A 25,333-nucleotide genomic window follows, 5' to 3' on the forward strand; every position below is an offset into this window, starting at 1 on the left:
GCAACTTGGTCGCCTTCCCTCTTGAGAAATTTACTTGTGGAAAGTCAATTGGGCATGTAGCCCAAAGTTGCTCTTCCTTTCTTGTATGCTTAGGCATTGTCTTTTTATTTTTTCCCTTTTTGCTTTTCCTTTTCCTCAACACTGTACATTAGCAACAAGTTGTCAGTGATTAAGGTGTGAAACCCTTGCTCAGTTTTATCAAACTAAAGGAATGTTGATTCATCCAATACCCACTTTTAAACCTACTTGGGATAAAACATCTATGCTGGACATTAAAACTTAACATTATAATAATTATTGGGTTTTAAGCTGCCTTCTTTGTAATCAAGAACTGTTGAAGTTTATGTTTTCAAACTAAGTGAGCTAAGGCTATATGATAAGTTTGCAGGCGATAGACAAAATTGTGTCAGAGTAAATAAAGAGAAAGTGAGGCTGCTGTGACTTCTGATAATTTAGTTTATGACTTTTGGTGTCATGGAATTAGATATTAGTAGCTGTGTAATATAACCTTGGTAGGTTCTCTTGAACACCAAACTAAACAGGTCTTCAGAAGGTCAGTCTTTACTCTTACCACATTTGTTCAATAACTGCTTTAAGTCCCCCTGGAAAGCAAATCATTACAGTAAAAACATTTTTTTAATGACAGACCATTGTACATTTGCAGCCTTGACTTGTCTTTCAGTCACATGAGATCTTGCCAAAATACAGATTTCCTATTTTCCATTCATCCCTTTCCACTCTTTGCCCATCTACCTTAACTTGAACATTAGAGAAATCCTTGGTGGGATCTCAGTAACTATCTTCATTCTCACCTTTTAATTTCCATTTGATTTTAAGCCACTGGGCTGGAACACACCTGCTCCTAGTCACCTCTGTTCCTTGGCTCAACAGGTTTGTTATGAGATATTCCTCTAGCCATCATCACCAGACATCTTCCTCCTTGAGCTGAGAAATTTCCTTCTGTAAAAATCAGTGAACTGGGGCTGGCGAGGTGGCGCTAGAGGTAAAGTGTTTGCCTTGCAAGCGCTAGCCAAGGAAGGACCGCGGTTCAATCCCCCAGCGTCCCATATGGTCCCCCCAAGCCAGGGACAATTTCTGAGCGCTTAGCCAGGAGTAACCCCTGAGCATCAAATGGGTATGGTCCAAAAAACCAAAAAAAAAAAAATCAGTGAACTAAAAGCATCTTCCAGTGCTCCCATGATATATGCACTGATGAAGCAAGAACTTGGTTTATAAAATATTTTGACTCCCACCATATTTACTAATTAACAAAAGATAATAAGCAATTTAGGCTATCTACCTATATTAGAATCGTTCCCTAAGTAAAGATGACTTCCTTAAGTCTTACCTTAGAACCTAACTAAACTGCAGTCTTTGGTGGTATACACCTAGAATATAGTGGGAGGTAAAATTAAATGTAACCCAAATGTAGCTTGAGATGTAATCATGTTATTTATTTATTTATTTATTTATTTATTTATTTATTTATTTATTTACTGTCACACCTGGCAGCACTCAGGGGTTACTCCTAGCTCTATGCTCAGAAATTGCTCCTGGCAGACTCAGGGGACCATATGGGATGCTGGGATTCAAACCAATGACCTTCTGCATGAAAGGCAAATGCCTTACCTCCATGCTATCTCTCCAGCTCCAATCATGTTATTTTTTTTATTTTTATTTTTTACTTAATACATGATCCTAATATTTTTTCCCACAGAATTATTTTGGGTACATAGTGACAATGTATGAGGGCACAATCATGTTATTTTTAATCATAGGTTTTTGTGTTTGTTTTTTGGTCACACCCACAGGAACTTGGGTTACCCTGGAAGGCTTGAATCTGGTTTGGCAGCATGAAAGGCGAACACTTTACCTGCTGTGCCCTCCCTCTGGCCCCTGTTTCTGTTTTATAAGCTTTCAACTAGTTTTAAGAGTTTAATCCTCTTACTACTTTTCATTACAAAGGTAACCAATCACACTGTGTGTTAGATATTTTTCATACAAATTTCAGAAATAACATATTTTTGGGGAGTAACTTTCCATTTTCTTGATCATTCTAAGCTTTTCCTTTCTGAATGTCCTCATCCCAAATTCTAAGACTCTTCCTTTGAGAGGATCAGGTTTAATTTTTTTCTACAAAACATGTCAACAAAAACTTATGTAAGAAATACTAAACAGCACATTGCTGAGTATATGCATATTAGGTTCAAATCAATATTTGAAATTTGGCACTATATCCTTAAGGAAGCAAATAACTAGGAAAATTCACATACCAAAGGAAAATAAGTGAGTTTTGTATGCACATATATATATACATCTACATACATGTGTGTATTTTAAAAATCCAATATGCACTGCTTAAGTTGGGAGAAATATAAAAGTGCAAATTTGATATATAATTGACTTGTGACAATAAGTCTTCTAATTTTCTAAAAGTAACAATTATTTAAACACTTTTAGCCATGATATGCTACAATAAAAGAAATACCTATCCCAATAGATACATTTTTTAGTAAATCATTATTCTTAGACCATGCCTCCAACAGTGTCTATAAAAGTGTGTTCAGAGTACATAAAAGCTATACCAGAGATTTCGCTCAATAGAGATACAATCAAGTACAAAAATATATTTGACAAATAAATTACATGATCCACTGAAGAGTTTCCAAAATAGGAAAATGAGAAGAAGAGTGAAGCCACATGAAGAAGCGCACAAAGATGCAAAGTTTCACTTTTATATGATTATTTTTTTCATCAGCCAGGGGTATAAAAGCAATTTATGCCAAACTAAGTTTCAAGGCATATTACCATTGTTCATAGGTTAAATATCACAGCATACAGGCCAGATAATTAGGAATTATTGAACTCAAAATGAGTTCAGATTTCAGTCAATCTAATAGAACAATGCATCTATACTGTGTTCATGTACTGTTTTTAAATGTACTCAAACTAGAGTTTGGATATTTTAGAATCTTAAGAATCATCATCTACCCTTTTTCTCCATGATGTACCTCCATCTTCACGGAGATGGGATTGTGTGCACGAAACTCAGGGGGAGATAAGTCTATATAAGAAGATCTCTGCTTTTGGTCATTGAAGAAAATCCACTGGATGGTATGGCAAAGTTGTCTATTCAATTAAGTGAGCTGAATACAAACCTATTGGAAAATATCTAAATGTCTGAAGGGAAAAGACATTTTAATCAGTTAATACAGAAATATTTTTTATTTCTAAGCTGCAGGGATTTATGTAATCTTTGAATACTGGGTAAAAGAACAATATTTTAACTGAAAGTTCAAGTATGCACAAACTCTGAAAAAACTTCAGAATGCTCCAAAATTCTGAGAAGTCTGTACATACATTTTAGCTACAAAGAAAACAAAATGGGGACAAACCATAGTTTAAAGATTCAATATGTTCTTCTTGTCCTTGATGAAGTAACATAGTCTATATTTTTAAATACCAATTTGTTGTCTGAATGTCTAGTTTCTAAAATTCACACAAAATTCCTACGAGGAAGAAAATACCTTGGAACTGAGGAAACATCAGGAAAATTTAGCCAAAGGCAGGAGGACGACCAATTCAGAAACTGGCCATTCCTTCAAAGTCGGACTATGGAGATCAAATCTACTAACATTCTAGATGTTTTCCCATAGTGTCTTTTGAAAAGAAAATGTCAAAACAATCATCTTTTTCTGACTTTGGCCCACTAGTGACTTTGTTTCCTTCCTCTGATCCATCTGTTTGCTTCTTTTGTCTTGTGCCATAGTCCTTCGTTTACACAAATTTCACTTGGAAAAACTGCAGTCCCCTTAGAACATCCTGAGCACCCCGGTTGAAAATATATTGAAATACTGACATGGCATGAGATCATGTCTCTACTAAAAAGTTCTACACATAATTGACACCCCAAAATGATAGTCTCTAATTCTATAAAGGTTTTTAAAAACACTCAAAGATTGAACTTTGAAGTTAATTAAATCTATCTTGGTGAATTTGGGAGTTATTCTTAAAAATGACTAGGGTATTTATGCCCTGCAAAAACTAAATGGGCAATATTGGAAGAAATGACATAAAATTAGTAATAAATGACTAAAATAATTCAATCCAGTTTATAATAACAAATAACCTGAGCTAAGGGAATTGATTAAAGCCTGGCAATACATTGCCCAGATATCAAGTCATCAAAGTTTGTGAGGCAAAAAAATAACTGTTAATTCAAAAACAATCTTTCAAGTAACTCGTTAAAAAATTCCTAAGATTTGATGATTAGACAACCAGAAAGAAAAACTCTGTCATTTTATCTTGTTTATATATATCAGGCTTTTGAGTAGATTAAACAGTTACACTTTGAGTGATAAAACTATCTCCTATTTGCTTCTACTTGATTGGCTATCAATGGAAAATAGTGTTCATTTTGAAATATTTAGTAATTTGATATAAATATTTTGCTTATACAATTTTAGATAAAAAGCATTTTTTAAGAAAGGAAACATGGAATGCTTGGCCAGGAACATCATTTTTCAAAATAAAAGTATATTAATTCTGTCATCATAGTTCTGTACTCTCTCCTCTCTCCATATGTTGTATGTGATAACAGGGATAAGTCATTGAAATAAGTTAATTAGCCTTTGTGCCTGAGTTTTACTGTCTAGAAAAAAAAAAGAAAAAGAAATTGTGCTACATTATTAATAGGAGTAGTTGGCAGATAAAAGTGAAACACTAGGGAACACTTTCATACTCTGTAAAATGCAATAGAAATGCTATGTCATGAAACTGTTAATAAATTTATAGATACCTCTTTGTGCCATCTGACAGAGCTGTGCTTTCAACAGGCATTTCTATGAGATCCAAAGTTAAACTCCGACTTTAATTTTATTTTAAAAATAATAAAACACAAAACCAAAATGTTTGCACAAGGTCACTTAAAATTCTCCCCAGGGAATCCATTTATTTTCTCATTATCACTTTTGAGCTATATATTTAAGGGGCAATCTGTAATACATCTGCCTAACAGAAGCACATGTCCCTAGCACAGGGGGTGTGTCGATGAAGAGTCAATCTTCACAAGACCTGTGTCCTCTGCTTTTATTTAAAGTGCAGAACCTGGGTGAGGAGGGACAAAAGGGAATTCCAGGTCTGTCACTGAGGAACCAGTTCCCTCAGAGAGGCTAGAGCAGCATGGATGCGGACATGCAGTCTGTTTTCAAAGTCGTAGCCAGAGAAATCCTCCTGCAGAACAACAACAACAAAAAAGAGATTCATGAACCCCAATTGGCTAAGCTTTTGGCAATACTGCAGTACCATCTGAATTAAGGTTTGTAATTCCCAAAGAAAAGAACCTTCTAGACTTGAAAAGTCTTCACATACACTTGACTTTCTCATTCCCTTAATCTCAAACTTGGTTTTGACTTCTAAAATGTCAATTGCAGATCAGTAAACAATCTCTCAAAAACTTTCCTCATATTGGACCTCAAACAGTAATCTTATAGTGTATACAACGAGGATAGTAAGCTGCTGACAGAAATTCTTAGTTTAAGAACATAGTTTAAAAAATCAAGTTCAAATTCAAATAAATTTAAAACATGTTCAGACAAGGAGTATATGGGTGGAAAAAGTGGTGAAGGAGGTGGTGCTGGAAGGTGGTAAAAGTTATAAATGAATTCCTATCAGTACAGTATTGTAAGCTACATTACTAAAAAAAAATTTAGTGCCTATGAGGAGCTAGAAATAGTATATTGGTCATTGTGCTTGCTTTGCAGATGGCCATCCACGGTTCAGTCTCTAGAATCTGATATGGACCCCTGAGTGCCACTGGGAACAATTCCCAAGTGCAGAGCCTGGAGTTCCCCTGATCATTGCTGAGTGTGGCCTCCAAAACAAACAAATAAACAAAGAGGAAGACTGGTAGGTTCGAGGGAAACTGGAGACATTGGTGGAGGGAACTGACAAAAGCATTGGTGTTGGAAAATTGTATATCTGAATTTCAGTCATCAATTGACTTTCTGAATCCCAGTGCCTCAATAAAACAAAAATTGGCAAGATGGAAAAGTTTAATGATCATTTACCAAAATCCACACAGGAGAAGCTTAAATGTTTACAGGTACAAAGTATTCCTCTCCTTCTACTATCACCATATTCCTCATGGGAGAGTACCACAAGTCAATAAAACATTAAAAAATATAGAAATATAAAAACCAAGAGGCCAGAGAGATAGTACAGTGGGTAAGACATTTGCCTTGAGGCTGACCTGTATTCATTTCCTGGTACCCCATATTGTGCCCTTGAGCCTGCCAGGAGAGAACCCTGAGTTCAGAACCAGGAATAAGCCCTAAGTACCACCACGTGTGGCCAAAAAAATAAAAAGAAAAAATATAAAAGCAACAGGAGCAGTTTCAAAGTTCCCCTTATGATCTTGATAATATCACTTAAAAATCAGCTGCTCATAATTGACTTAGTTAACACTTTTCCTTTCCAGAAATATAATCAACACAGGACAATTATTTCATAAAATTTCTTCAATTCAGGTCCAAGGAAACTTTCAACTGCTTTGTATTCAGGAGGCCTAGGTTCAATCCCTGCACTGAATGACACCCCAAGCACTGTTAAGTACTGTGCTAGAAATGACCCCCAAGTGACAACTGGGCATAGCCCTTGAACACCTTTGGAAATGGCCCCAAAATAAAACTTCTTGAACTGAAACTCCAGTATGCACTAGAGAGGACAGTAAGGGAAACTAGAAAGATCTGCATTCATCATTTACCTTTGCTTGAAGAAGTAGAGTTCTGCCTCTTGCTACAGTCTGTGAATGTTGAAAAAGGTACATTATCTGTTAATACCTGTATTTACAAAAATGTAACCTATAAAATAACATATTCTGCTATAAAATTATTATATAGTTTTATATATTTATATAACAGGATATGTTATCTAAAATAAACCTCTATAAAGAACTGAGTTCAACTATAATTATTATTCAATTTTTCTAGTATACAGCTATATGTTTTTATCAAAACTTTATCTGATATTTTTTCATATTCTTCTTTTTTTTTTTGGTTTCGGTCACACCAGGTGACACTCTGGGGTTATTCCTGACTATACACTCAGAATTTGCTCCTGGCTTGGGGGACCATATAGGACACCGGGGGATTGAACCGCGGTCCGTCCTAGGCTAGCGCGCACAAGGCAGACGCCTTACTGCTTGTGCCACTGCTCTGGCCCTAATTTTCATATTATTATTCCATAAAAATAAATAAAGTATAAAACTCAAACTAGGGGGCCAGAGAAATATTGCAAGGTTAAAGGCACATACTTTGAAAGTAATAACCCCAGTTGGTTTTTTAGCTTGTTTTTGTTCTGGGACAAAGTGCCCCCAGTTTGATCCCCAGTACTGCACTGTTCCCAGAGCATCACAAGGTGTGGCCTTGGAGGCACCCAAGTATTGCCAGGTGACCCACAGGATCCCTCCCATCACAATGCAAGATAGCACTGTACTCTGGGCCCCTGCATGGGTGCCTCTGGCCTGGTTTGCTGATAATTTCTGGGAGTTGTACCACCTAGGTCGTCATCCAAAAAAAAAATCAATACTTAAGCAAGATAATAACATAACAAACCTGCAGATATACAAATGCTACCTTAAGACTAAAAATTTCCTGGGGCTGCAATGATAATACAATGGGCAGGGCATTTCTTGACTAACCAAATTTGATCCCCAGAATCTCATATGGTTCTTCAAGCCCACCAGGAATAATTTCTTAGTGTAGAGCCAGGAATAACCCCTGAGCATTGTCAGATGAGGCTCAGAAGCCAAAAGAAAATTTTAAGAGTAAAAAAAAAAATCCTAAGAAGAGGTTATAACAGGAGTTTATATAAAAAATTAATAAATACTTGTATTTTCTATTTTGCTTAAATTAAGATTTCAAATGAAACACTTTCTAGTTAAAAGCATGTCTCTGGCAAAATAGGAAACACATATTTAAGGACCAGGTTACTATCATATTTATGCTGAATTAATACAGCCTTTACAAAGTCTAACATATTTGAAAGCTAAACTAAAATTATTAAAAATTAGACTTTAGAAAGTTAGCATTAGGGACCGGAGAGCTAGCATGGAGGTAAGGCGTTTGCCTTTCATGCAGAAGGTCATTGGTTCAAATCCCAGCATCCCATATGGTCCCCCGAGCCTGCCAGGAGCGATTTCTGAGCGTGGAGCCAGGAGTAACCCCTGAGTGCTGCCGGGTGTGACGCAAAAACCAAAAAATAAAAAAAAAAATAAAAAAGAAAGAAGAAAGAAAGAAAGAAAGAAAGAAAGAAAGAAAGAAAGAAAGAAAGAAAGAAAGAAAGAAAGAAAGAAAGAAAGAAAGAAAGAAAGAAAGAAAGAAAGAAAGAAAGAAAGAGAGAGAGAAAGAGAGAGAGAAAGAGAGAGAGAAAGAGAGAAAGAGAGAGAGAGAAAGAAAGAAAGAAAGAAGAAAGAAAGAAAGAAAGAAAGAAAGAAAGAAGAAAGAAAGAAATAAAGAAAGAAAGAGAAAGAAAGAAAGAAAGAGAGAGAGAAAAAGAGAGAGAGAAAGAAAGAAAGAAAGAAAGAAAGAAAGAAGAAAGAAAGAAAGAAAGAAGAGAGAAAGAAAGAAAGAAAGAAGGAAAGAAAGAAAGAAAGAAAGAAAGAAAGAAAGAAAGAAAGAAAGAAAGAAAGAAAGAAAAAAAGAAAGAAAGAAAGAAAGAAAAGAAAGAAAGAAAGAAAGAAAAAGAATTTTCGAGCAGGGCCTGAATTTCTGGTGAATAATTCAAAGCAGGGGCCAGAGAGATAGCATGGAGGTAAGGCATTTGCCTTGCATCCAGAAGGAACGGTGGTTCGAATCCCTGCATCCCATATGGTCCCCCGAGATTGCCAGGAGCAATTTCTGAGCATAGAGCCAGGAGTAACCCCTGAGTGCTGCCGGGTGTGACCCAAAAACCAAAAAATAAAAATAAAAAAATGTAATCTAAAAGATTATACTTAGAATTCTAATTCCAGAAAAGAAATCACCTCCTTAAATACAGAGCAAACTAGCATTAGCAACTTCTTGAATTTATCCTAATGAGATCAACAGAAAGAAAAAAAAAAACATTTTTCAATTTCTCTGTCCTTTATTTTCTATGGTGCTGGAAATTAAATCTAGAAACTCACAATACACCTTTGAAATAAATTTATTTTATTTTATTTTATTTCTTTTTGTGTTTTGGACTCTACCCAGAGATACTCAGGGGTTACTCCTGGCTCTGCACTTAGGAATTACTCCTGGTGGTGCACAGGAGACCATATGGGATTCTGGGGATTGAACCTGGGATAACCACATGCAAAACATTACTCTACTCACTTTACTATCACTCTGGCCCCTGAAAGTTATTTTTTCAAAGGATATTCTCTGTCTACTCATTGGCACATTTCTGCTGATGAATACTAGCTAAGAAAATACATAAAATCATACCTCTGGTTTGTCTAAGAGAAGACAGCCGAGTTCATAACAAGCATAGGGTTGAACATATAAGTTATTCTGACGACATAGATCATCTTTAAGAGCTCGTTGAAAGTACTGAAATAATATAAATGTTGTTGAATTAATTCACTTTTCTACTTAACGTTCATTGCATTTTCAAAAGGTGAGAAGGGACAGTGCATTATATAAGATTTTCACTTCTGTTTTACACTTTTATTCCTCCTCATTTCTCCTTCTATAAACCTTAGAAGTTCTTTCCATGCTTATCTGGTGAGTTCCTTTGCAGCATATGGCACTCAGTAGTCAGCCAAAATTGATGATATTTATTTTTCAACACCAGTCTCTAATAGTTTATTGCTGCAGTTATTATTTGCACCTTCTAGTTTAAAAATTCTATTTTAACAGTTAAAACAGAAAACGCACAAGCCAAGAATCATCTCTTGGTATGTCTTAACTCTCTCTTACTGGTACTAAAGTGTAGTATCTCAAGTTATACAAGTTATACATTTATTAAATTCCATAACCCCACATTGAAATAATAATCCAAGTACACCGATACTTTTTGAGTTAAAAGATTAATTATCATGTATGAATTCCCGCAAAAGAATACACAAAACAATATTGGGATATAAACCTAAACAAGAACTTATCCAAAAACACATCCAACTATTTGAAATACACGACTACTTTCCATATGATATAAATACACAGACTATCCAAAGCCAACAACTTTCTAAGCTATAGCTCTAGGACTACAGCAATAATCTGTGCTTATAGAGATAATAAGAATGTGAGCATACACAGACAGGTCTGGTAATTTTTATATTTTCTATAATGTTTCACACTGTTCCTTCAAAACAGTCTGGTTTCGTATTTCTTCCTCTGATTGCAACAGTCATCTTAGATTATTAGTCAGTACTAGATGTAAAGACATTTTTGGTTTCCATGACTCTATTTTTTTTTTAAATATAACAACAGTTATAATTTACCTGAACAGCATCTTCTGAGTTTCCCAGACATTTGTGTATGGCACCTAGAAGCAAATACTTTAATCCAGAGACAGAGGAATCATCCACTTCATGGCAAGCTTAAAGAGAAGTGAGAACAGAGAAAAAGAAAAATTAAATCATCAACAATTTAATTGACTTTGAAAACTTATTTAATGATTCACCTCCTAAAATTCAGGTTTCTCCCTCCCTCATACATTAATTTTAAAAAATCAGTATTAATCTTTAGTATAAAAAATTCAAATACAGGGCCAGAGAGATAGCATGGAGGTAGGACATTTGCCTTGCATGCAGAAGCAAGACAAGATAGGAAGTTTATAAGATCTTTAAACCTGGTATCCAGAGGCTGAATGATGCCTAGTTAAGGGTTCTATAACTGCTCTATCTCTACTCTATCTCCTGGAAGAATCTCCTTTTAAGAAATCCAATTATAAGGCCCGGAGAGATAGCACAGCGGTGTTTGCCTTGCAAGCAGCCGATCCAGGACCAAAGGTGGTTGGTTCGAATCCTGGTGTCCCATATGGTCCCCGTGCCTGCCAGGAGCTATTTCTGAGCAGACAGCCAGGAGTAACCCCTGAGCACCGCCGGGTGTGGCCCAAAAACAAAAAAAAAAAAAAGAGAAATCCAATTATAAAGATATTTGTCTTTCTAATACTAGCCCTTCTGAAAACCAATATGGACATTCTTAAAAAAAATCTAGGCATTGGTGCTGCAACAATGTATGTATGAAATATTATCATTAGCAGTATTGGATGACAGATGCTTCAAGTGAAAATATAAGCAAGGCAACTACCTTATCTACTGTACAGTACCTACTCTTCAGTCCCAATTACTGCCTATTTTTATTTTATTGTTGTATGTGCTTTAACTCTAAGTACATGATTCTGCATTTATAAGAATTTATAAAAATACTTAAAATTCTTCATTATTTCTGAGTTATATAGTAGATCACTTATTTTACCCTCTCAGGAGGGACAGAACAGGGAGGTTGGGTCACATTCAGAGGTGCTCAGAGTTTATTTCCAGCTCTGTGCTCAGAGATCACTCCTAGTAGCACTCAGGAGGATGATACCAGGTCCTGGAGATTCAAACCAATGTTGACTGCAAGCAAAACAAGCACCTTAACCCCTGAACTGTCTCTCTGATCCTAAAAATAGTTGAGAATTGCACTAGAAATTTAATTTATGTACATCCTTTTTAGTATACTTAAGCAGAACTCAAGAATTCCAGGAAATGACTTTTTTTTGGGGGGGCACACCCATTTGATGCTCAGGGGTTACTCCTGGCTATGTACTCAGAAATTGTCTCTGGCTTGGGGGGACCATATGGGATACCGGGGGATCGAACCGTGGTCCGTCCTACACTAGCGCTTGCAAGGCAGACACACCTTACCTCTAGCGCCACCTCCCGGCCCCAGGATGACATTTTAAGTAGAATTCTAATGAGGGACCTGTACTTATGCTAACTACTGGGTCTCTGATAACAACTTCCTTTGCAACTGCATTCCTTTATCTCTAAAATATTAGAAGAGTGGCAAAACTTTGACCTAGAGGTAGATAAATATAGTTTTTTTAATAAGCAAAAGGTATCTATTTATAGGTAAGTACTATAATAAACTATTGACTCAATGAATAGATATGATATATGGCCAAAACCTAGTAAGAATGTCAAGGATTCTGACAGGTTTTCTACAAAGGAAACCAAGCAACTTTTGGAATAATTCTAAGGCAGTCATATTAAAACTTTTTTGGGGGGCAGTTAATATATGAATATGTAAAAGGTAATTTATATATATATATATATATATGAATAAGAATTCCCAGAGATAATTCCTTTCTATAACTCTATTCTTTTGGATAATGTAACTTTTATGGGGAAGTTGTGTCAGTAATACATGGGATGGCTTAGAGGTCAACAGGCCACACTTGGTCATACTGAGGAGGCCACATAGTGCCAGGGATCAAACTCAGAGTCTCATCCATGCCAGGCATGTATTCTATCCCTTGAGCTTTATCTATAGCCCCTAGAATATGGGTTTTCATTTTAACAAAGAAGTAATTTGGTAATCAGGCTACATGGCTTAAGTGTTTTCACACTCATGAGAAGATAAAATGGTGGGGGGAAAAGTTTTATGCTTTGTTACTCAATGTAATATTCTCACCAATTCTGCAGTGCTAGGCATGTTTCTATAAGGAACATTATGCCTGGGCGGGGTCCTGTAACTGCTCTATCTCTATTCCATCTCCTGGAAGGATCTCCTTTTAAAAAATCTAATTATAAAAATATTTGTCTACAGTAATTCCCCTCACTGCTCTGAGTCTTGCTTCTTTCTTATAAACTTAGTATGACAATATATTTTATTCTTTTCACACTTCCTTGGGTAGAAGAAGTGAGAAGCAAGCAAAATAATCTGCTAGATCCAAGTGTCACTCAAATGCCTGCCACTAAACCTTTAAAAGAAATGGAATAGTATTTATTTTTATAATAAAATCTCATTTTATTTTCAAACTTAGCTTCTCTTTTCTGTGGATTTCTCCTACAATCGTAATAAAAATGACTTTACGGGTTGGCTATATAGCCTCCATAAAGTCATTTTTATTACGATTGTAGAATAAATGAATTCACTTGAATTAAGCATGCTGACTTCTAATTAAATTCTTCTATATTAACTTGAGACATAAGCATATATGTTCCCCCCAAAAAACTTGTATACTTATGCTGAAAACTTTCATATGCAGCAACTTTCCTCATGCAAGATAAGATCCTCACTCGGGAATAACTGAAATGTCCTTCCATGGAAGAATGAATAAACAAACTGTGGTAGGGATGTGGCTAACATGACAACAATGCTACTAAGTGAAAGGAATACACGGCAGATGGATCCAGGCTCCAATAGGAATCAGTCCCACCTGTATGAAGTCAAGCCCAGAGTATCAAACCTCTATGATTCCTCACAGCAATTCAAGGACAAGGGTGATTAGCTGATGGAGACAAAGCAGAAGAGCTAGTGACAGAAATATTCTGGATCTTGGGGCCGGAGAGATAGCATGGAGGTAAGGCATTTGCCTTGCATGCAGAAGGAATCCCGCAGTTCAAATCCCAGCATCCCATATGGTCCCCTGAGACTGCCAGGAGCGATTTCTGAGCCTCGAGCCAGGAGTAACCCCTTGAGTGCTGCCAGGTGTGACCCCAAAACAAAACAAAACAAAAAGAAAAGAAAAGAAAAGAAAAGAAAATTCTGGATCTTGACTATAATGGATGCTAAAGCATATCAAACTCACTGGCCTTTACTCGAATATCTGTTCATTTTACTGTGAAACATACCCTCATGAAACAAACGGCTTTCAAATGGGATGAGGGGAGACAAGATTATGTATTTCCAAAATGGGCAACAGAGCCTGAAAACTGGCCTACAAAACTGAGCTTTTCAGGGGGCAGGGTGGGGACAGGGATAGGTCAGGAGGGTATCCTGAGGCAAAGGTGGAGGGAAGCAGATACTTTGGTAAAGTGTTTGGTGCTGCAACAATGTATGTATGAAATCTTATCATTAGCAGTATTGTACGACAGAAGCTTCAAGTGAAAATATAATATTTTAAAATATATTCTATATATGTTTTGAGATTATACCTGGCTTCACTCAGGGGAGGCTCAGTGAACCAAATGAGGTACTGGGAATTAATCTTGGGTCAGCCGTGTACAAGGCAAGCACTTTATCTGCTGGACTCTCAGCTTCCAGCAACCCCCATGGATACAGAAATAATGCTGCAGACAACTAGTGCACAGCACCCTCAGAGCAGCATTACCAGCATTTCCTGTTCCATCACCCGGAGCAACTGCACCATGAGTCCAGATCTGACAGAATTGTTCTCTCCAGATTGGACAATATTCCTGAGAAACTGGAGCCAATAGCACCTAAAGACATCTGGTATTTTTTTTTTTTACCTTGACTCATCCTCTGGAGGTTGGGGAAGGAGCAGTTGGGAAGGGCTTTCCACAGGTACAGCACTTCCACGGAAGCCAGCACACAAAGCACTTTGGTTGGGGCTTGTTTCCGAAACCTCTCTGCCTGCAAGGAATGAGAATAAGAATATCTCCTTTTTGGTCCCGGAGAGATAGCACAGCGGTGTTTGCCTTGCAAGCAGCCGATCCAGGACCAAAGGTGGTTGGTTCGAATCCCGGTGTCCCATATGGTCCCCCGTGCCTGTCAGGAGCTATTTCTGAGCAGACAGCCAGGAGTAAACCTCCGAGCAATGCCGGGTGTGGCCCAAAATCCAAAAAAAAAAAAAAAAAGAATGTCTCCTTTTATGCCTGTTTTTGTTTTAAAAAATTTTTTTTACAATAAATTTAAGAAGTGCACTTTGGAAATGTTTAGCAACATAGGAATTCCACATGAATTGCCCTTCCCAACAAAGCTGAAGATGAAATTCATTCTCTCTATAAGCATGTTTATTTACTCAACTGTCTTCAACTCCATCTACAATCAAAATCCAGAGTATATTCTAAGAACTTAGGGATTCATTTCATTAAGTGACTCTCGGTGGCACTGATTCGGTGGGCTTATTGAGAAGACCCACTTCAGATGATGGTTTTGTTGATTTTTCTACTTTTTATGTATCACGGTACTCAGTGGCGCTGTCCTTTATGCTCTATTCATACTCAAGAACATGCTGTGCAACAGAAACTAATAAAAGTAAATCATGGGAGAAAATCAGGACACAATACATGAATAAATAAATGATAATACATGGTAATTCAGGCAAATTCATGCTTAAAACTGCTAAATAAATTAGAGGCATTATCATTCCTGACCGGTGCCCTTCTGCTAACAAAACTGGCACCCATTTTTGTGTTTCATTAGGACAAAATGTTATAGTGTTAGTCATTTCATTTATTCAGTAGCTATTTTAAGTGCTAAGTTTTTATAGCTACGGGCACACTTATACTACATGTGATATAAACACAATCAAGGGCCACACACCTTTCATCCAGGTTTGGCCAGTGTTCATTTTTCAGAAATGACTAGACTCTGGGGAGATGCTCTCTATCTCTAGACAGGCCAGTGTTCTGTGTAAAGTCTGTCATCATTCCCCCCTCATTCAAAAACACACAACCGCTTGCATCATTTATAGCAACACAGATACATCCCATTCTATGCAGGAAAAAATTCTCTTTGCACTGGCGAATAGCATCATCCAGGGCAACCAGCTTCAAATAGGATTTCTTCATCATAGCACTAATTACAAATGCTCGTCACAACCCATATTTCAAGAGACTCCACCATACCTTTTTAACTGAGAATTGTTCAATCTGGTTGTTTTTCCTTTTGAAGAGTTTCTGGACATCTTTAAAGACAATATGTGCCCCATCCACATCACCAGTAGCTCCCTGGCAAACTGTAAGAAAGCATTGGTATTTTTAGGTATTAAATATAAAGTATCTCCAAGCAATCACTAGGTTTATGATACTATAAAAGGAAAAAAGGGAGCAATTTTTCAGTTTTACAAAGGACAACATCATCCTGCTGTTGGCCATTCCATTTACTCAGAAACTGTTTCCTAGGTACTGAGTTTCTAAAGGTTTTAGAGGACCAATGGGAAAGCCAGAGACATATTTCTCTGATTAAGAAAGCAGCAATTCTGCCAATGTATACTCACTGAAGTCTACATACTGAGAAAGTAGAATCAATAATAATAGGAATGAACAGTGAAATAATATAGCAGATTGCCTGGGAGAAGATGAGATCCCTGTATCTAGAAAGAAAGAAATCATTCCCACACATATGTATTTGCCACCTGTAAGGTGCCAGCAAGACTAAGCAGAGCACACATTTGCATTCTGAAGAAACCCAAATCACAGCTGGAGGCATAAGACATGCTGCTGGAGAAATTCAAGAAAGAAGAAATGATCTCTGTAGGTATCAGGGAAGTTCTGAGGAGCAAGAATTCAATCAAGCTAAGCCTTGGAAATTGGTAAGATAGATTTTTTTTCTTTTTGGTTTTTGGGTCACACACAATAATATTCAAGGGCTACTCCTGGCTCTGTGTTCATTAATTACTGCTGGCGGTACTTAAAGAAACCATATGGGATTCCAGGGATCAAGCCAGGGTTGGTTGTATGCAAGGCAGTGGGTAGGGCTACCCACTGTACTATCTCTCTAGCAAGTGCTAATATTTTAATAATCTTCATATATCATTATTCCATCCTGAACCCCCCTCCAAGACTTAATCATACTTCCTTTGCTTCCTCTGCCCTTTACCTTCTCCAAATTTCACACTCAACTGGAGTTCCAGTTCCTTGATGCAACTCCACCAAACAATGCTATCTTCTTCAGATCCTTAGATGTGGCCTTGGCCCCACACTGCTTTTCAGATCTTAGCTGGAATGTCCATGGGTTTCCTAGCTCCTATCTCTTATCTGCCCATGCCTAGAGCTAAAAGGTCTAGTCCTCATATTTTAGGGCTAAGTCAGGAAGAGTTTGAGGCCATGACAAGTGGTAGATGGACAATTGGGGCTGGGGGTGATGCAAAGCAGAAGCTGCAAGGGTTGGAGAAAGCTGAGGAAAATGAGCTGATAGAAAGCTTGTTTCTGCAAGAAGAGACTTAGGTAGAATAGTTAAAAGAAGGAAACACTTATTCCTTGTGATGGAGGCAACCCTGATTCAGATGTGAGGGGTTTAAATTCCATCCCAATGACCCTCAGAGCTATACTTTTAAAAATCCAGAAGGAAGCAACAAGGATGCACACAGAAGGCCTATCGTGGTAGAGAGCAGAACAATATGGGGGGGTCTGAGAAAGTGAAGGGTTTACCTAAGAGTACTCAGTAAACCCATGTAATAGAAGGTCTGCTGTCCTCGCTTGAAGCTTCCTCACATTACAGATGACATTCTGACTAAACCATGGCCACTAAACCCCTGTGAAGCACTATATGAACAATGTCACAACTCCTGAGGAATGCCCACCTCCTTTTCTCATAGTACACAGCATTATTTTTCACAGTGCTGAGAATTGAACCTAAGGCATTCCAAAAGTGAGGCATAGGTTCTGCCCATAAAACACATTCCTGGGCCCTAAGAATTGTTTTAAAAGACACAGATGAGGAGGGACTAGAGCAGAAGTGTAACTAGTAGGTCATTTGCCTTGCATACAGCCAAAGAGAGTTTAATCCTGGTATTCCATATGGTCTCTCCATTACCACTAGGAACCAGGAAAAACCTCTGAGTATTGTTGGGTGTGTCTTCCAGGGTGTTTGCTTTGCAGGTATTTGATCCCCCATCCCTTATGGTTCCCCGAGCCCAAGTAAGAGTGATCATTCTTGAGTATAGAGGCAGAGATAACCACTGAGCATTGCCATGTGAAATCCAAAACCCCCACCAAAAAAAGATGCTTAGTTCTTCCATGAAGATTGAATTTATTCCACCTCCTAAGTGACAGTTCTAAGTTTTCAAGTAATTTTTACTTTACATTAAATTTTACATCTATTAAAAGATCAAAGCATATAAATAAGACTATGGTTTGGCAAATCCCATTTATAATCATACATAAAGGAACTCATTGGAAGTCAGGTCTCAGAGACCCAGTCACAGTAAGCAATACTCATAACAGTCACAAGGGGGACATAACCCAAATGTCTACTGCAAGATTCATAAACAAGCATATACATACAGCGTTAAACATGAATGTAATTCTGGTTCATAGGACGACACAGATGAAGCTTAAAGGCATTATCTTAAGTGAAATAAACCAGGCATGAAAGACTAATACTAATTATGGTTATGAGTTGTCAAGTTTGTAGAGGCAGGAAGCGGAATGGGGGTAAGTCAGGGCTGGCATGCAGGAAGAGACTTGATTTTAAGTAAGAGTCACTACTCTGGCTGTACAGGAAGAGTTCTCCGTTAAAGCCATAAAATGCACAATCACGTGGGTTTCTTCACTTCCCACATCTTCCTATCTCACACCCCCAAAATGCTTGAGGTATCTCAGAACAGAAAACCCTTTATTCCACCAGATGGCAGCATGTCTTTAGCTACTGCCTCATATAAGGGCAAAAATTAAAACCAGGCAAACAGTCACATCGGAAATTACAGGTATTTCTGTGATAATGACATGCCATGATGGAATACTTTAGGTTCTTCAAAATCACAAAATATAACAGTTAACAGTAAAATAAAAACAAATTCCTAAAAATTTAGACTAGTCTGAAATCAGGGTGTGAACAATTAACACAGTAAAAAGATATGCTATGCTCTTTATGTTTAAATTTCAAAATGAACAAAAAATATAACAGGGGCTGGAGAGATAGCACAACAGTAGGGCATTTGCCTTGCACACAGCCATCCAGGACAGATGGTGGTTCGAATCCCGGCATCCCATATGGTCCCTCATGCCTGCCAGGAGCGGTTTCTGAGCACAGAACCAGGAGTAACCCCTGAGCACTGCTGGGTGTGACCCAAAACCAAACAAACAAAAATAAAATAATATAAAAGAAAACAAGGAGAAGGGTAAGGATAGGATTAACTGTTTAAGGCAATATACACATGGATTGAAAAACCCTCTAAAGCATTCCCAACCCACCTGACAAAGCCAGCACCATGAGGGTGGGGGTCGGGGGAAGGGAACTGTGAGGAAGTATGTGGGGTGTAGGAAGGCTGGTGTCTAGCTGGGTCAACGAGTGTCATTTTCCACAGATATTTACATAGAAGCTCAAACATAAACTTGAAAGGGCGAAAACCAAGGAAGTGCATCCGCCACTTGTGCATTCTCTGTGTTGTGTTCCATTTGCCAACAGATGAGGAAAACAAGAGATCTACTAACCTGCCGTTAAATAGGCATAATAGCACTGAGACCACCTGGATTCATTTTTTAGCCTCTCAAAGGAATCGAAGGCATCCTTGAAATTCAGCTCGATCATGCTGCACCAACCTATGAGAGAATGGTTCTCAGATTATCACCCAAAGACAGAAAATTTTTTGTCCTGTTTTTAAGCTACAAGCCCCCTAATAACGGCTTTCTTTCTTTGGATAAATATTACATAAGAATTCTGAAAAATCGGGGCCGGCGAGGTGGTGCTAGAGGTAAGGTGTCTGTCTTGCAAGCGCTAACCAAGGAAGGTTCGTGGTTGGATTCCCCGGCGTCCCATATGGTCCCCCCAAGCCAGGGGCAATTTCTGAGCGCTTAGCCAGGAGTAACCCCTGAGCATCAAACGGGTGTGGCCCCAAAAAAATAACCAAAAAAAAATGAATTCTGAAAAATCATCCTTTGCTCTTGACAATTTTCAATGTCATGTTTTGGGAAAGAATGTTTGGTTTTGATATTATTAATTTCATAAATGCTGCTGCTGTGTCACAGAAAACGATGTCAAGATTTGGGGGGGGGGGTGGGTCACACCGGCAGTGCTCTGGAGTTACTCCTGGCTCCAGGTTCAGAAATCGCTCCTGGCAGACTCGGGGGACCATATGGGATGCTGGGATTCAAATCAATGACCTGCATGAGAGGTAAACGCCTTACCTCCATGCTATCTTGTAGGAAAATACTCCAAGTGTTTTCTAAGCTACTTCTGGGTGTGAGAGGACAAGCATAGCAGCATTTCACAGTCCAACAAGCCCAGAAAGGGAGGCAGAGCCATTTAATTCTCCATACCAAGTCTTCAAGTACTCACCTGCTCCTTAGTGAATCCTAGTAATTGTCTATTCTTTTCCCCTATCTCAGCCCTATCTCAGCCCCTGCAAGTTGGCAGTGAAATCTGTCACCCCAATATCAGAACAGACACAAGCATCCTATAAAGAGTAGCTATAAAAAGGAAAGGAATTTGATCTCTGCTGTTATAAACAGTATCTCCCACAGACTAAGTCCTTCTCAGCCAGGAATATGACATAATTCTCTCAAATCCTTGTGAAGGTTGAGGATGTACTCATTTTTACCATGAATAAAACCCAAGGCATGAGGTTTTATGGCATAGCAACTAAGAGGGAAGGACTGAAGTTTTGAGGTCAGTGTATCATTAAAAGAAAATTCTGGGGGCTAGAGATAGTCCAATGGATAAGGCACTTGCCTTGCACAAAGATGGCCTGAGTTATATCCTTGCTAACCCCATAAGATTCCAAGTAATCCCTGAGCACAGAGTAAATTTTGAGTACCACCCAATGTGGTTTAAAAATAAGTAAATAAGACAAAAAAAAAAAGAAAGAAAGAAAGAAAGAAAGAAAGAAAGAAAGAAAGAAAGAAAGAAAGAAAGAAAGAAAGAAAGAAAGAATTATGGTATCTTGTGTCTCTCAAAACCAGACCTAGGAACTGCCATATGAACAGTGAGAATGATAAGGAGTCACATTTGTGAAAAATTCCATGCCACACTCTTTTGTTGACATCTTTTAGAGTAAATTTGATGATAAAGATTATGTGACTTCCTTCTAAAGTGCTACATGGCCCAAAACTTGGAAATAGTACACAAAAAGAGACTGCCACCATCTTCCTAATATTACACAATCAATTACTTGAAATTTTCAAGAGGTTCCCAATTCTCATCAATGTTTCAAAGATGAGCACTAAAAATATAGCTCTATGATTATAAAATTGTTCATAAATTATTTTCAAAATTATATTTTATTAACTCCCCAAGTCACTATATAGTACATAATACAATGTTATGTATGTTCATAAAACTAGATTTCAATAAAATTAGTAGAAAACAATAAGTATCTTTGAAAAGTAGGGGGGTTGAAGTTACCTAAGCAAGGCTTTTTAATTCAAGTTCTTTGAAATATATCCCATTCTGCACTAGATAACAGAATTGAGGCAGAGTTAAGACATAAGAAAACATTTCCTCTGAATTAAGCATTCAGACATTGAAATTTAATTCAATAATAAAAAGCACATCCCAGTTTACCAGGAAGCTTTCAATTTGTTTAGTTTACAGTTTTCTTTGAAAAAGTTCAGAGGGCCAGAGTGATAGCACAGTGGTAGGGTGTTTGCCTTGCACATGGCTGACCTAGGACGGACTTCAGTTCAATCCCTGGTGTCCCATATGGTCCCCCAAAGCCAGGAGTGATTTCTGAGCACATAGCCAGGAGTAATCCCTGAGCATCACCGGGTGAGGGCCCCCCCCCCAAAAAAAAAAAGAAAAGAAAAAGGTTCAAGATGACAAGTACATCCTCAGCAGAAGTAAGCGGCAGCATCTTCTGGTTCCAACCTGCCTGCTGAGTGGCAACTGCCTCACCAGGGAGTTCTTTCCTCTCTCTTCAGAGTGCTTTCTCTGTCCCAAATTCCTTTTTGATTTTCATCACTCCCTCTTCATCTCTCCTTCCTCTTCAGCTTCATTCCTTTTTTGTGTGCTCTATGAGGTGACCTTGGGGTCAGAGGCTGAACTCTACAATGTATAAATAAACCCTGTATTCCAAACTGTTGATCCAAGCCCAAAATTATGCCCAGGACTCTCAGAACAACTTACTCTGACATAAATGGGTGATGTAGTAACAGCAAAAAGAGAATTTAATGTCATCAGCAAAAAAAGACTAGGACACAACTTCAAGGAAATTGTCCTGAGACAATCTGATGATTTCAAGTCTGTTTATAAATTCATTTGCAGATAGGAAAGAAGCTAACAAATGTACCAGGAGGTGCCTGTCAGTACGCACCCCTTCATCTCATGTGAGGCTCCAAACTACTACAAGGGAGATTCCTTCCTGCCAATGGCCACTGTAAGAGCTTAGGCAGCCCCTACCAGGGCCCTGAGCTAACCGCAGAAAAGTAGAAGAACAACATACCTGACTCTTTCTGAAACTCTACTGATCCTCTCAGGGGAACGTTGATGGGAAAAGGGGCTGGTTGTTTCTGAATTCTAATGAGCTATGAATAAGGTATTTTAAAAGGGGTTTCAATCAATTCATGCATCTTAATATTCAAATATCTAAGGAACAAATGAAAGAACAGGAAAGACAGTGATATTATCCCTTGCACTATAGTAACAGAACATTCTAAGTCTGTAAACACTTCAACCTGAAGATTCAACATGAAGAGCACTTGTGGTAAAAAAAAAAGTGCATAGAATATATAAATATTCACACAACAAAAATTGGCCCTAAGCAGAAGTCTTGGTACTTGCTCTAGTGCTCATCCATGGCAAGAAATTAAACATCTCAGAAATACAAAACTACAGGACCTGGGATAGAGCCTAGGCTTCAGTATGCCAGGACTGGACTTGCCCACTAAGCCCCAGATATCTCACACTTACCTATTTCATACAGACAAACATGCTGGATTTCTCTCTGATCAATGGCAAGTTCCAACGCAGTGTGGAAGGAAGTCAAGGCACTATTGATTTGACACTGAGGAAACAAAAAGTTATGGGATAAGACATGTTAGTAACATTATAATCATTGTGATTCAAAGCACCCTTCCCCTTAATAATTTAGCAGATTAATCAGTCAAGGCGATTCCCAGGGAACTCTTTCATGTGCTGCAGCACCATGAGATGACCCTTAATAACAGATCCTGCCCACAAAGGCTCAGGTCTTAAAGACCTCTCCCAGACTTGAACCAGAGAATTCCTGTTCTAATTGCTAAGCTTGCTCCTTTGTTAGGGACAATATCCCATCCTCCTAGGTATACTCACTCCTGGAAAGTTACTACCACTACTCTGTGTGTGTGTGTGTGTGTGTGTGTTTGCATGCACGCATGCATGCATGCATGTGTGTGGGTGTGACATCACACCATTGGTCCAGACTGATTTCTTCCCTACCACCCATTCCCTCCCTATACCCATTCTCTGAATTCTCCTAGGACCAACTCTCTTCTCCCTATAGCAAGCCTTTGAGGATCCAGATAATGTTTCTAACTTTTACATTCATTGGACACAGTCTAGAACAAAACTGACACTTTAACATGTCCTACTTCTTTCTGGTTAAATACACTGAAACTTCCATTAGGCTCTTTGCAAAAACTGGAGATTGCAAGCTCTTGACAAAATCACCTTGAAAAGACTATTTGTATAAAAGAGAAGGGTTGGTTTAACTCCAAAACATATAAATGAGAGGTGTTTAGTATCAGGTCTGCGTCCCTAAGGGCTAGACAAAACCTTCTCTCAATGAGGTTATCCCAGGAGGTCTTTGCTCTCTCATTGCTATGGTGTCTGTCTGCACTCTTCTCGGTGACCTCCTGCAGCTACTACCACAGCTTCTTCTTCCCCAGAGTAGGGCCTGGTGGGTGAGGAGAAGCCACAACTTCCTGAGAGCCAGCCCCTAGCCCACCCTGATTCCTGTCTGATTCAGTCATTGAGGAGACTTGGGAGACATACCACATCTCACTGATGAGTCAGCCAAGACATGTCAGGACACTGTTCCAGAAATAGGAAGCCAAAAAGTGGTGCATTAACAATGGCCATGGCTGCAACAGGAACTATTAAAGCCCCAGAGTAACACCTCACTCCGATGGATGTCAAAATGTTTAAACTGAAGATCTGTCCCTTACCACCCTTCACAAATACAGAAGCATGACAATGCCTGACTCTCAATTCTCAAGCAAATTCACAAGAACCTCACAGGAGTACAAAACAGGCTTACAGATCTACAGAGCACCACACTGATGGTAATCATACAGTAAACATAGCAAATCAGTAAAACATGGAACTCACATATGTGGGCATATGTGAGCATGTGTGCTGATCTTACATATGAAGAAAATTGGAGACACATTACACCCACATCTTAACTTTTCCCTTTTTAAACAACAGCTCTTTCCCTGAACTACATATACTCAATTTAGCATATTTACATGGAAAGCACAGGGCCAGGTATCCTGCTCTTCAGGTATTATCTTAGTCTGCTTATCTATTGGTGCTTTACTCTCACACACTGACTATTACTGGACAGATTATGGCCACTAATCAGTCTCAGTGCCTGACACTGCAATGTCCCACAGCTCTTCAGAGAACAGAAAATGACCTGATGAACATTTATTGGACAAAACTATGTGTCTAGGAAAGCACAAGGTTCTGGAACTACAAAGATGCATCAAAATGAAGGTTTCAATGGAAGTAAAGAAAATAAGGAAGAACTCAAGCAATATCTGAATCAACATCATTTGTTTTTTTTGTTTTTTTTTTTTGTTTACTTTTAGGCCAAATTTGGCAATACTCATAGGTTACTCCTGACAATGCACTCAGGAATCACTCCTGGAGGTCTCAGGGGACTATAGGGAAGTTGGGGATTGAAGTCAGTTAGCTATGTACAACACAAGCACCCTATCAACTGTGCTATTGCTTTGGCCCCAATGTCCTTTCTTTTAACCCTCTAAAACCTCTCAGAGAAATCATACATTCATTATATTTTCAGATGGAAAAAATATTGGAGTTCAAAGAGAGGTTATGCAGTCTGGCAACTCAGTACTTACTCTCAGCAGTGCATGGGTGTGTGTGTGGGGGGGGCGTCACATGTGGTGTGAGGCAATGAAATCAACAACAGAATCAGAGTCAATCCTGCACAAGGCCCTGTAGTATCTCTCAAGCCCTATTTTACTACCTGTAATGAGGATATTCCAATATTGCAACATTAAATACAGTCAGCTGTGTTTCTCATACATGCCATTATTTTTTAACAAATAGCATTTCCTTTCTATATACTATAATACTTTCCCTGGCTTTCCATATTCCCTTTCAAGTGCCTTTCAAATTTCTATTTAGACACCATGATTGACAATACTTTTGTTTTGTTATTGGGTCACACCAGGCGGTGCTTGAAGGTTACTCCTGGCTCAGTGCTCAGAAATCACTCCTGGCAGGCACGAGAGACCATATGGTATGCCAGGATTCAAACCTAGGACTAATGTGCAGCCTCTGGAAATGCTTCATTCTTTTTGTGTCTTCAT

General features: G+C 38.3%; 1 protein-coding gene and 1 long non-coding RNA gene across 2 annotated transcripts in view; both read right to left on the reverse strand.

Moving 5' to 3' along the window:
- Positions 1-438: 438 nt before the first annotated feature.
- LOC126003850 (uncharacterized) lies at positions 439-1,457 on the reverse strand. Its single transcript, XR_007493827.1, has 2 exons — positions 1,175-1,457; positions 439-977 (listed from the first exon to the last, which is right to left on the reverse strand). It is a non-coding gene; the product is annotated as an uncharacterized LOC126003850 (long non-coding RNA).
- Positions 1,458-4,935: 3,478 nt separating this feature from the next.
- Positions 4,936-25,333, reverse strand: part of TTC39C (tetratricopeptide repeat domain 39C) — a 109,842-nt gene continuing 89,444 nt past the window's right edge. The window contains exons 7-14 of the mRNA XM_049770065.1: positions 22,704-22,797; positions 19,292-19,399; positions 15,764-15,873; positions 14,423-14,546; positions 10,463-10,560; positions 9,465-9,569; positions 6,764-6,802; positions 4,936-5,232 (exon numbers count right to left, since the gene is read on the reverse strand). Coding sequence (XP_049626022.1) covers positions 5,143-5,232; positions 6,764-6,802; positions 9,465-9,569; positions 10,463-10,560; positions 14,423-14,546; positions 15,764-15,873; positions 19,292-19,399; positions 22,704-22,797 — 768 coding nt within the window. The 3' untranslated portion in view covers positions 4,936-5,142. The remainder of the gene's footprint in view (positions 5,233-6,763; positions 6,803-9,464; positions 9,570-10,462; positions 10,561-14,422; positions 14,547-15,763; positions 15,874-19,291; positions 19,400-22,703; positions 22,798-25,333) is intronic.

The sequence above is a fragment of the Suncus etruscus genome, chromosome 3 (genome assembly GCF_024139225.1).
Source record: "Suncus etruscus isolate mSunEtr1 chromosome 3, mSunEtr1.pri.cur, whole genome shotgun sequence".
Lineage (NCBI taxonomy): Eukaryota > Metazoa > Chordata > Mammalia > Eulipotyphla > Soricidae > Suncus > Suncus etruscus.